Source organism: Lissotriton vulgaris, chromosome 1_1 (assembly GCF_964263255.1).
Source record: "Lissotriton vulgaris chromosome 1_1, aLisVul1.2, whole genome shotgun sequence".
NCBI lineage: Eukaryota > Metazoa > Chordata > Amphibia > Caudata > Salamandridae > Lissotriton > Lissotriton vulgaris.
Genome location: NC_141685.1, coordinates 1,701,179,439 through 1,701,192,846, shown reverse-complemented (window position 1 = coordinate 1,701,192,846; position 13,408 = coordinate 1,701,179,439). Strand labels below are relative to the sequence as shown.

The 13,408-nt window shown below is 42.3% G+C and overlaps 1 protein-coding gene across 2 annotated transcripts in view; it reads left to right on the top strand.

The window, feature by feature from the left end:
- Nucleotides 1-13,408, top strand: part of PRKCQ (protein kinase C theta) — a 450,307-nt gene that overhangs the window by 337,917 nt on the left and 98,982 nt on the right. For both annotated transcript variants that reach the window (XM_086918954.1, XM_086918955.1), the window contains one exon: nucleotides 7,923-8,111. In XM_086918954.1, the coding sequence (XP_086775080.1) occupies nucleotides 7,923-8,111 (189 nt within the window). The remainder of the gene's footprint in view (nucleotides 1-7,922; nucleotides 8,112-13,408) is intronic.

Here is a 13,408-nt window from a genome sequence, read left to right as displayed (position 1 = left end):
CATGACATGTTCCCGCGCATCCTGGACCTTATGATAGTTCCCACGACATTGAGTGACCATAATATAATCCTCCTGACTATTTCTTTAAAACCTCCTAGTACGGCATCATGGTCTATTAATAGTAAAGATACAACTTTCCACGCATCCTCTGGTAGATGTTTTTGGAACCCATCTGCAATTTCTGGGGTGCATATTATCTTATGTAAAACTATATTAGATCTGAATGCTTGGTATGGTTCGGAAATTGTTAGTTTTGAAAACTTTATGCGGAACATTATCCTGGATGTAAAAAAGGCTAGCTGTCCCCCGAAGCGGGTATTCATGCCCAGTGCCTTGTGCACGCTGAACAAAGAAAGAAATAAACTAGTCCGAGCCCAATTTTTAAGTAGATCTGGGGAACGGGAAAAAGAAATATCGAGGTTAAAAAGAAAGAGAGTTAGACTAAAAGCGAAACTAAAAAAGGAGAAGGAAGACTTAGTTTGGATTAACCTAAGGGAAGCAGTAGCGCATGGTAAGATCCGTGAATTTTGGTCCATAATCGGGAAAGGATGTGGCAATAGATTAACCCCTTGTCCAATTCCTATTGCCGAAGATGTTTGGTCTGCCTACATTTGGGAGCTTTATGGAGGGAATGGTACTATAGTGGATATTAGTCCCCCTGATTTAACATCTGAAGGAGAAATTAAGTATCCATCGGAGGAAACAATAGTAGCGGCCATAAAGAATATGCGCTCGTCTGGCGCAATGGGCCCTGACGAACTCCCCATGACGGTCCTAACGCAGGAGCCCCTCCTTTGGAGTAAAATTCTTTATCCACTGTTTAAATCCTGTTTTGATTCGAAAAAGGTACCAGCATCTTGGAGGGGTAGTATCTTGGTCCCCATCTTTAAGAAGGGAGCAAGGGATATCCCTAGTAACTATCGTCTGATTGCTCTCCCCGACTCAGTCGGTAAGGTTTTTGCGAAATGTCTTTTAAATTTACTTTCCGACTGGGTTGATGAGAACAATATTTTGCCACTCGAACAAACGGGATTTCGGAGGGAGCATGGCACCCTAGATAATTTAGCCACCCTTCACGTGATATCGGACAAGTATACGCAAGTAAGAGGGGGGTTTGTCTATGCAGCCTTCATTGATTTCTCCACAGCGTTCGATAAAGTGGATCGTAGAATGCTGTGGAGAAAACTAACATCCCTTGGAGTACCCCCGTACTTATTAGATCTTGTTCGCACATTACATACGGAAACCTGGTGTAGGGTGCTGCAGGGGGTGAAAGGGGCCTCTCCGATCGCATTCCCTCTCTTAACGGCCTAAAACAGGGCTGTCTTTTGCCGCCTCTCTTGTTCTCCCTATATACGCAGGATTTACCTGCAGCTGTGTCTGTCTGCGAGGGTATCGCTCCAGTGATAGGGGGGGCCTCTATCTCCTGTCTGATGTACGCCGACGATATTCTTATTTTAGATTTAACACCTAAAGGTCTGGCAAATAGGTTGCAAGCACTCCATGCTTTTGCTGTTTCCCACTCTATGAAGATTAACATATCTAAAAGTAAAATCATGTGCATAGGGGGGAAAAAGAAGTGGCGCTCGGAAAATTTTGGGTGGAATATTGGCGGCCAAAAGCTGGAGGTAGTCAAATCTTATACCTTTTTGGGAAAAATCATTGCGGCTAATTTGAGCGAGAGGCCCCATATTGAACATTGCTCTCGAAAAGCCCTCGCTCATGGTAAAGGCTTAAATTCACTATACTCAGCGACCGGTAAAAGACATTTTGCCTGTATGCTTGAGGTATATAGGGCTAAGATCCCCGCTACCCTTCTCTATGGTATCGAACTTGTAGAGCTAAAACTCTGGGATTTCTGCCATAAAATTGAAGGGAAACTTTTAAGATCTTTGTCCTCCCTAAATACTAATTGCTCTTTGGCTGCTTGCAGACTCGAGTTTGGGCTAAGGAGCAGTTGGGTGCAGGGATTATGTGCCTTGGTACGATGGGTGGTGGTCTCTCTAGCCAGAGCAGAACCGGGGACGATGAGAGCCCTACTCAAAAGTGAATTATTGGGCAACTTTAAAGAGTTTTCACAACTTGTAAAGAATTTTAGAAGAGCTGTGACTCTTCTGAAGTTAGATGAAAGTGTTTTGTTCCTGCATTCTCAATCTCAACTAAAAATCCTGTTAAAACAGGCATCGTGGGAACTATGCTTTCTAACAGATAAAAATGTAATACAAGGAAAAGGGGGTTGTGATCTTCTCCTTAACTCATATGTTGCCAAGAAAGCCCAACCCTATGTTCTATGGAATATACCCCATGGCATTAGAAGACTATGGTTCCTTCTTCGCTATGATCTATTACCTTTAAATGTACTCCTATCCAAATGGTATGGATCATCTAAAATGTGTAATTTTTGTAATTTGAGTACACAGGATCGCATGCATGTTCTGCTGATTTGCCCTGCACTCCGCACTTTGCGCCTTAAATGGCTAAAACCAATTTGCCTACGTTTAGGTATATCTAATGTAAATATCTTTGTACAATCCTTATATTGGCCTCCAAATGAAATGTTCTGCTTCTACATTTTTAATTTTTTTAAAGGATTTTTAGCTATTTATTAATACGTCATTGGATTGATTTGTGCCAGCTTTTTGTTGTAGCTCCGTTAATGGACGATTCATGGATTTGAATAACATATGTATATGGAACATTATGACTCTATTTGTATTTGTTTTTGAATTTGTTGTATGTACTTTTATGTGGCCCTCGCAGAGAGCCAAAACATAATAAACTTTGAAACTTTGAAACTACCCCTGTACCACAAAACCCAAACCTAGCCCTAAACCCTAAAAATACCCCTGTACCCCAAAACCCAAACCTAGCCCTGAACCCTAAAAATACCCCTGTACCCCAAAACCCAAACCTAGCCCTAAACCCTAAAAATACCCCTGTACCCTAAAACCCAAACCTAGCCCTGAACCCTAAAAATACCCCTGTACCCCATAACCCAAACCTAGCCCTGGACCCTAAAAATACCCCTGTACCCCATAACCCAAACCTAGCCCTGAACCCTAAAAATACTCCTGTACCCCATAAACCAAACCTAGCCCTGAACCCTAAAAATACCCCTGTACCCCTTAACCCAAACCTAGCCCTGAACCCTAAAAATACCCCTGTACCCCATAACCCAAACCTAGCCCTGAACCCTAAAAATACCCCTGTACCCCATAACCCAAACCTAGCCCTGAACCCTAAAAATACCCCTGTACCCCATAACCCAAACCTAGCCCTGAACCCTAAAAATACCACTGTACCCCATAACCCAAACCTAGCCCTGAACCCTAAAAATACCCCTGTACCCCATAACCCAAACCTAGCCCTGAACCCTAAAAATACCCCTGTACCCCATAACCCAAACCTAGCCCTGAACCCTAAAAATACCCCTGTACCCCTTAACCCAAACCTAGCCCTGAACCCTAAAAATACCCCTGTACCCCATAACCCAAACCTAGCCCTGAACCCTAAAAATACCCCTGTACCCCATAACCCAAACCTACCCCAAAACCCAAACCTAGCCCTAAACCCTAAAAATACCCCTGTACCCTAAAACCCAAACCTAGCCCTGAACCCTAAAAATACCCCTGTACCCCATAACCCAAACCTAGCCCTGAACCCTAAAAATACCACTGTACCCCATAACCCAAACCTAGCCCTGAACCCTAAAAATACCCCTGTACCCCATAACCCAAACCTAGCCCTGAACCCTAAAAATACCCCTGTACCCCATAACCCAAACCTAGCCCTGAACCCTAAAAATACCCCTGTACCCCATAACCCAAATTAAATAAATGTTTTAAAAAAGATAAACTTACCTATACTTACATTGTAATCTGCTATGTAATGTCATGCGTTGTAAAGGCATGCGTTGTAAATGATCCTGCGTTGTAGTAGTTGCGTTGTAAAAGTAGTCCGTTGTAACAGTTGCGTTGTAACTGTAGTTTCCCGTCTATGTGTCATGTCGCCATATTCTTTATTAAACTTTTTTAGCCCACATATTGACGACAAGGCTTTTGCTTTTTGTGCCTCCAGGTGGGTGGACCATTTTAGCGCACTATCGAACCAGAGGCCTAAGTATTTATAGTCTTTAACTGCCTCTAGTTTGTCGTGACCTAGCTACCAAGTAAAGTTCTTTCTACTCTTCCCAAAGCATAAAATCTTAGTTTTCACCATATTTACGGCCAATAATTTCTTATCGCAGTAATGTTTGAAAACATTTAGTTTCCTTTGGAGTCCTACTTCTGTTTGATCCACAATCACTAAATTATCTGCGTATAGTAGACAAGACACTTTGCAACCGCTCATTCTTGAGCTTGCACTTCTTTCGACTTCTAAAGTCGTTGGGAGATCTGCCAAATAGATTGAAAATAACAGGGGTGCCAAAACGCACCCCTGTTTTAGGCCATTCCCGACAGTTATCTTATGAGTTAGTGAGCCCTGAGTATCTCTGATTATCTGGGCCCAATTCCCACTATGCAACTCTTTTAAGATCATCAATAGGCCATCCGGGATTTTATATCTTATCATGTCTTCCCAGAGTATATTACGGTCCACAGAATCAAATGCTGCCCGAAAATCGACAAAGCAACAACAATGTAACTTCCCATTTTGCTCTATCAATTTCCAGGCTAGGGACCATAGGGCAAAGCAATGATCTATTGTAGAATGGCCTTCTTTAAATCCGCCATGTTCAGCTGGGATAATTGATCCCTCTTCTACCCAAGTCTTTAACCTACCTAATATAATTTTAGAAAATATCTTTTCACCAATATCAAGAAGGTTAATTAGTCTATAATTCTTGGGTGCGTAGATGTCCCCCTTTTTATGGATGGGCCTAATTATTGCACCCTTCCAATTAATCGGGATCATCCCTGTATCAAGGATTACTAAGAACATTAGGGAGAAAAATTCAGCCCACCACAATATCAGTGACTTTATTATTAGAGCTGGCAAATTATCTGGGCCCGCGGCTCTTGTTAAGTTTAGGGTTTTTATCGTAATTAGGACATTTTCTAATGAATAGTCTGGCTTTAGATCATCTACCAGACCACTCCAATCCCCTAATACTTCCTCTTCAATTTCTCTCCCCGGGGAATACAATTTCTTCAGATACTCCTCCCAGGCCCCCTCTTCTACTATGCGATTCATGGAGGCGACAGGAAGCTCTGTTGCTGCTTTTACTAGCTTCCAGAACAGTTGAATATTCTTTGATTCGATTGCCTCCAACAATTTCCCCCAGCAGATTTCCTTATGGATTCTTTTTGTGCTGTAGAGAAGTGTAGTATATTCTTTCTTTAATTTAGCTAGGTTTTCTGCCCTTGTTTTATCAAATTCTTTGCTCAAGCTGCGTTGTTCTCTCCTTAGTTCTCTTTTCTTGTTTAAGCAGTCTATGTTAAACCAGTTACCTTGCTTGGCCTGTAACATTTGTTTGCTCTTACTGGCCATTTCATCTATTCTAAGTTCAACCTTGATACTTTGTACTACTTGGTTTATTTTCTCAATGTACCAAGTCAGGTGCGAACTACTGTCCATGACCTGGATTATCAAGTACAGCTGTGGTGGCAGGTTATGATTTATAATACGACCATAACTTTTCTTTGCATAAGTGAGAGGGTAGTCTGTTGCCTCTTTGGTAATGTTCTGAATCCCAGAACCTGGTGCTAACATTCCGTATGCAGGTCAAATGCCACAGTTATGCTCTCAATTGTCATACCGTCCTTGCTACACAGAAGTGTGATTATATCACCTTTTCTCTCTGTAGAACACAATGTATTCCAGTCCTCTATGTCATACTTGATACATTGTGACTAGGTTACATTTCCTCTTCTGTTTAAGAATGGTTTACAGCTTTCATTGTCTGCTGACTGGCGTTTTAAAGTATGGCAAGTCAGTCCCATGTTACACAAACTGCACTGCAGTGCATGGATGTAGATTTACCAAAATGCCGGGCATAGCGGAAGTGACATCATATACCCTTTGACCTTAATGATGTAACAGGAAGGAACATCATATGACCTTTGACCCTGCATCGTCCCAAAAATTGATGTCACATAATATTAATGCGGATGACATCACAATAATTAACATTGCTGAATTTACATAATTGCATAATTGATATTATAGATTCTTCCAGGGGAGAACAAATGGTGGTCGTTTCTCTTCCCTGAGAAATATTTGAAAAAATGTGCTTTACTAGTGCATTTCTATGCACAATTTTCACATAAATTAACTAAAAAGCCATAGGCTCTAAAAACACTCACTAAATATTCAAGTCCTATCATGCTGGGCCAAGCTACTGAAATGTGACAGTCCTCATGAGTTCACCCATTTATGTTTTTAAAATATTCTCCAGGTGCCCCCTTATGTAAAACATTACCTCCATTGCTAGGACCAGTATTTTGCCATGGTGACCCTCTTTGTCCAAATGTTACCTACAATATGCCAGTGGCAGATTTTTTCTAATACTGTTTCTCTTGCACTAGGGAGGTTCCTTATATCAAAGGTTATGCCTCATATGTCAATGATCACATTTTGTCATGGATGGTCTCATGACCTTGCCACAGCTATCTTCCCATATGCCAAGAATTTCCTCCATTGTGCAATCAGAAGCAATTTGTCAGGTGCCACCTATGCCAAGAACTTCCTCCAGGATGCCAGCGCTGGCATTTTTTCATGGATGCTCCATGCCACAATTTACCTACAGAGTGCCAACAGTAGCATTTTGCCCAGGGTATCCCAGGGTATCCCTTATGCAAGTATTGTCTCCAGTATTCCAATGCCAACATTTTGTCATTGGTACTCTATAAGTCAAGAAGCATGCCAGGTCCAACAGTGGACCTACAGTCATAACAATGCATGCTCACCTACATTCACATATTCACACTCATCCTATCAATAGCACTGACATGCAATAATTTATTTTCACCCGCTCCTGTTCACTCACTCTGAATCACTCATTTGCACTCTCTCACTCACTCTTACTCTGACTCAATTATACTTACTCATTTTAACAAACACACACAACCACAATCCCATATACAAACATACATGCTCACACATATACATTCTCTATCGCCCAAACTCATTCTCACCCACATGCATGCACACAACATACATTAAAACCATTTTTTTTATATAAGGTGCCAGTGAAGGTCCAGATCTTGGTACTCCACTTTTATTCCACTTTTTATTACATTATTAGCGTAACAAAAATGAGCAGAAAACGAGGTTAGAGTCTGACCCTGATATTGCAAGACGTTTCGAAAGTGGCAGGCTAGGGGTGGCAACTGCGACCCTTGGCTTCCCCTAAATGATGCCCATGCTGAAAGGCAGGAGGATCGCTTTTTTTTTTTAAAAAGAACATATATTGCCAAGTCTTGTTCAACCAGCTACACAGAAAGCAGAGCCAAACACACACCAAAAGTAAAAATATTGTGTCCAAAGAAAACAAAAAAGACTGCAGAAGCCTTACAAAGTAGGTGGACAGCCATAAAGCAACAGTTTCCAATTCCCGATCTGCAATGTTATTGAATGCTGAAATGTGTGCAAAATATTTTCATAGAGAACAAATACGTAAGTAAACTTTATTGTATTAGGTTAATTAAAACCATTACTAAAATACATTGGAAGCACATATCCACAGGTAAAAGTTTTAAGAAAAAATTTAAAAACAGGAGACTTGGTTATAAAAGTAGAACAATTACAAATAATACATTTAAATGGGGCAATAGATGTTAATATAGAGATATGAAGAATAGATCCTGGTTAGAAATTGATTGTGTGTTGGGCAAACTGGATAGCTTGTGTCTACACTGTGTGTGGGGGTGGAATATATTGATTGATTGCTTTTACATAATTAAATCTTCTTCCTCTTACAGATTCTCTTAGGGCAGAAATATAATGCCTCTGTCGACTGGTGGTCCTTTGGAGTGCTGGTCTATGAAATGCTCATTGGACAGTCTCCATTCCATGGCCAAGACGAAGAGGGACTGTTCCAATCCATTCGGATGGATGACCCATTTTATCCACGTTGGCTCAACAAAGAAGCAAGAGATATTTTGGTCAAGGTAAGACGATGTTGAGATTTTATTTGACTGTTTTGAGATTTGAATCTCAGGTTGTACTAACCTTGTGCACACAAGATTAAATGGTAGCACTGTTTTTTTCTGTTGCTGGACATCTCCAACAGCACATAGTCTAAGTTAAGAGGGCCAGTTGTAGATGCAGTGAAAGGGGAATGGGCTAAGAGAGAAAACAGACCAGAGGACTCCACACTCTGCTATCGTTATTTCAAGTGGCAAGAAGGTCTGCAGGTTTTAGTGGATTGCTACAAGATAAATAGATGTCTTCAGTAACTTTGCAATATCTCTGTATAATCAACTCTGTGCCTCAGTAGGACAGTTTGGAATTCCTGAAAGTTATACACAAGTAAACATTAGTATCTCAAAAATACATGTGGAATAACTCCTCTCAGTGTTTAGAGGAGCTACCTGGAGCTTCACCACTAGACACTCTTGTGGAAGATGATTGTAGCTTGTACTTAAAAACTGCAAAGTAAAGCTCACCATTAGCATTTTATTGTTCCCACCTCGTAGCAATGTGCAAACAGGATGGAAACCGAACATATTGTACCCAGACCATACTAAGGGGCTGATTACAAGTTGGGCGGATCTGATACTCCATCACAACCGTGACGGATATCGCCTCCGCAGTATTACAAGTTCCATAGGATTAAATAGAATTGCAATTTGGCAGAGGGGAGATCCACCACATTTGTGATGGAGTAACCCTGTCCACCAAACTCGTAATCATGCTCTTAGTGGTAAGCAGTACCACCCAAATTGCTTCCTTACATAACATAGTGCACCTCTGCAGGTTTAATACGTTCTTTGAATTTGTAATAAGCATCAAATGCTGCCTGAAACAGTTCCAGGTATTTACAGAACACAGATACAGCAGTCAGAGCAACAGTACTTTTCAAAAATGTCACTTTTCAACAGTTCTTGGAAATTGAGTTCTTACTGATACTATGGTCATCTTCCATTGATGAAACTCGGTTGTTTCTCTGCTCCGTGTCTGCATTGTAACCTGAGCTAATGCCCCTTGTCATGTGTGTTTCAGCAGGAGCTTATGCATTTTATAATAAATAAAAATGTCCTTGCACAGCAAGGAAACCTCAGGCTTGAGTGCTTGCAAAACCTAAAACAAATGACCATCCCAACTACTTGATAGAAAGGCCAGCCAGCATTCAGTTTTCCGAACGTGCTCCCACCATATCAGTAGAAGTGGTTTTGGCAAAAACTCATGGTGTCACAGTGGGTAACTTGGGAGGAAAGATTGCGCAGGTTTGCCGGAGGCAGATCTCTACTGCCCTAGTGTTTGGGGGTCCTTCTGTCAAAGTCTAAATAAGGCCTTCAGATTGAGCGATTGGTCAATTGACTTAGACCTACGGGTTAACTGATCCACTAGCTGATTCATAGAGTTTCAACATGCCATCAAAGGAAGATCCATGTAACAGTAACCTTGCAATGGAATTTGAACTTTCAGGGGGGAAAATTTTCCATGTCAATTTGGTAGAGGACCTACGTTTAGAAAGCTCCAATAATCATTGATGTTTTGGATCTTGATAGATGGAGAGAGACAAAAATGTTCCGAATACATTGAGAAACATCTAAATGGTTCTCTGAACTTTTTCATCATAAGGAACAGAGAGGCAGGACATTCTACTACATAGATTATACCATGGCTAAACATATTACCAGGAATACCCTATGTTACCTTCACAATGAGGAACATCATAGCATAGTCAGTAGAAGAAAGAATACTGCAATTACATTGACACACCCCGGAGCCCCTGCTCCTTCTTGTGGAATGGTGTGTCTGGAGCTCTCTGGCTGTAAGTGGCCTGGAAAATGATGGGAGTTGTCAGCCGCAAAAAGAAACTCACTGCAGAAGTGGAGTTGTGGTGTCCTTCACATCCTATATTAATCATCGCTCTTATAAATTGTTTTAAATAAATTGAAATATTGTTGGGACAGGAATGTCTTGCATAATAATCAGGTGCCCAATTAAATGTGAAACGGGTATGCTGTCTTTTATTTTTGCCCTGGTGTCATACTAATCTAGTGCTGTGCAGAGGACTAGGCCAGTCCATCACAATGTGAGATTCAAAACCTGTGCTGTGAACTGAAGGGTCAAAAGCATGACAGTAACCTACTGTCCTTGTACTGGGTTTATCACATGCAGCAATAGTGGCAGACTACTGTGTTTGTGATTTATGGTGGGACCAGAATGTTCTGTCCCCTCTAAGGGGACCCAGAATATGCAACAAAAATCTAAAGTGCATATTGAGTGCCCTGTGAGTGTGTGATACGTGTATATTGATAGTAATCTGTGTGCATGTGTGAGCCTGAGTATTGAAGCCAGTAGGATCAATTTTACATGCTCCCATTCTTAGCATGTAAAGTGAGTATAGCTTACCCAAACATTGAAAATGTATTATCTTCATTCCTTTGATTCGAAAACCCAACACTGAAGTGATGAGGATGGAGAAAGGGCTACCTTTAGAAATTCCATGAAGGCTTTGTTAGCGTGGGGCTACTAATTAGTAGTCACTGACTGCCATTTGGTGAATGGTAAGGGAGAGGGGCGGAAATGTTGTTTTTTGTTAAATGTGAGGAAGTTCTAGGCCATCCATTCTTTTTGTCTGTCTCTGATTGCTGCTTCAAGGAGGGTAATGAAATTCAGGTGCAGTAAACAATCGTGTCCATGTTTTGAGTAATCCTGCTTGAAGTCTGCCCTCGTGATACTTCCTATAAGATCATAGCCTTACAAAATGGCTGTGTCCAAAGAGCATCCCGGAAATTATGTTTGAAAGGAAGCCAGCTGTAGTACTGCTTGTTGATGTTCTGTGGAATACTGCTTGAGGGTTCCTTAGAAGGACGAGGGAGCCCGAGGGAACGTTGGGATTTAACAGGTGGCAGTTGTAACCTGTAAGAGACATGCAGCAGAGCGAGAAGAGGCAGTCAGTAACTTGTTGCCGCTCGCGCTGAACGCTGCGCGTACATTTTTTAATTTTAGAATCTTAACTGTTTTTAAACTAAACCTACTCGGCTTGTCTTTGCGCATTTGCACATACTCCTTCAGTGACTTTGTCCTCTGCCCTGGTCCACCAAGGCGGGAGCTGTTTGAGTGGAGGGCGGGGCCAAACCACCCCTGACACACAGCTGACTCCGTTCAGAATGGAGAATGGGTGGAGTAACTCCTGAGCTATCCCTTACCAGACCACGGGCCAGCAGACGCGCAGTGGAGCGAGAAGAGGCGGTCAGTAACTTGTTGCCGCTCGTGCTGAACGCTGCGCGTACATTTTAGAATTTTAAATGTTTTTAACTGAACCCTACCCGGCTTGTATTTGCGGATTTGCACATACTCCTTCTGGGACTTTGTCCTCTGCCCTGGTCCACAGCGGCGGGAGCCGTTTGAGTGGAGGGTGGGGCCAAACCACCCCTGACACACAGCTGACTCTATTCGGGACGGAGAAGGGGTGGAGAAACTCCTAAGCTCCCACTTTTCAGTCCACTTGCCAGCAGACGCACAGCAGAGCGAGAAGAGGCGGTCAGTAACTTGTTGCCGCTCGCACTGAACGCTGCACATACATTTTAGAATTTTAGAATCTTAACTGTTTCTAAACGAAACCTACCCGGCTTGTCTTTGCGCATTTGCACATACTCCTTCTGGGACATTGTCCTCTGCCCTGGTCCACCGCGGTGAGAGCCCTTTGAGTGGAGGGAGGGGCCATACCACCCCTGACACACAGCTGACTCCATTTGGGACGGAGAAGGGGCAGAGTAACTCCTAAGATCCCCCTTATCAGTCCATGGGCCAGCAGACTCGCGCAGCGGGTGCGCCGCTGGTGCTCCGAAGAAGTGCCAAAGACATGCCCGTCTGCACCCATCCGCGTCCGGCCCGCGTCCAACACCGACCATGCTGCCTGTTTGCAGCCAGCTTCAAGAATGATACTGACCAGGGACCAAATCCGTAAGCTTAAGTCCAAAGGCTGTCCTAATCCAATACGCATAAATCCCTGCACACTAGATCTAGAGGTTCTTGGCCAGAGGCCCCATTGCAAGGATTGTACCTTTGAATTCAAAGAATACCTAGGTAAGAGGTGTAAGCCATTTGATAAGGTCACACCTTCAGACTCAAAGGCCGCCAGTAGAGGGTCAAAAGACAATATTAAAGCCTGCTTGATAAACTGCAGGTCTCTCCCCAAGCACGCCGATGATATCTGGTTACTATTAGAAGTAAGAGCCTGGGACATTATATTCCTCACAGAAACATGGCTAAAAGAAAGCACCACCCCGGATATCAGTCTGGCCATCCCTGAGAGCTATAAAATCGTCACAGAAAATTGAGTTGGCAACAGACTAGATTGTGGACTAGCTATAATCATAAAAAAGGAATGAGAGATAATGCACAGAAGGATTGAATACATGGACCTGTTGGAAACAATGTCCTTTAATGTTACATTTTCCCCCACTCTCTCCATTGCAGGAATGCTGGTCTATAGACCTCCGGGATCCAAACCCACTAAGCTATGAAATATATGTGACTTGATCACCGACGTCTCTTTGAAATATGCAAACTTTTTAGTTTTGGGTGATTTCAATGTCTATATGGGCAACACGCAATGTGCTTTAGCCTCCAAACTAGATGACACACTCAAAGAATTAAATCTCAACCAAGTGGTCTCTATGCCCACACATGTGGCAGGACACATACTGGTTCTTATCTTTACAAATATCTCAACCTTAATGGCAGAGAACCCCATTCCCCTTGCATGGTCAGATCACAGTCTGACTCCATTTAACCTAACCTCCACCGCAAACCATGACCACAGGTGGATTAAGCACGAAGTCCAAAGAAACTGGAGGAAAATCACCCCGAAACCATGGGCCCGGCATTTCTTAACACCCCCTTACTACTTACCGGAGAACCTAACAGTGATGCAGCAACTTTCAATCAATGGGTAACCTCAGCCATAGACAAAATAGCCCCCATGAAAGTTATGAAATTGGTTCACGCCAGAACTGCAAATAGAAAAAAGCTGTTGCAAAAAGCTTGAGAGGATATGACGCAAAATCTACAGCACTGAGATGAAAAACACCTACAGGAAGGCAGTAAAACAATTTCATAGGCTAAAATGCACCTCCATAAAGGATCATATTGCCAACCAAATCAAACTATCAAACAATTCTACTAAAGAAGTTTTTTAAATTGTCTAAGGCTTCCTGAAACCAGGGACGATGAATAGCACTATAACCCAGTTCCTAAACTCTCTGTGAGAATCTCTCGATCTTTTTTC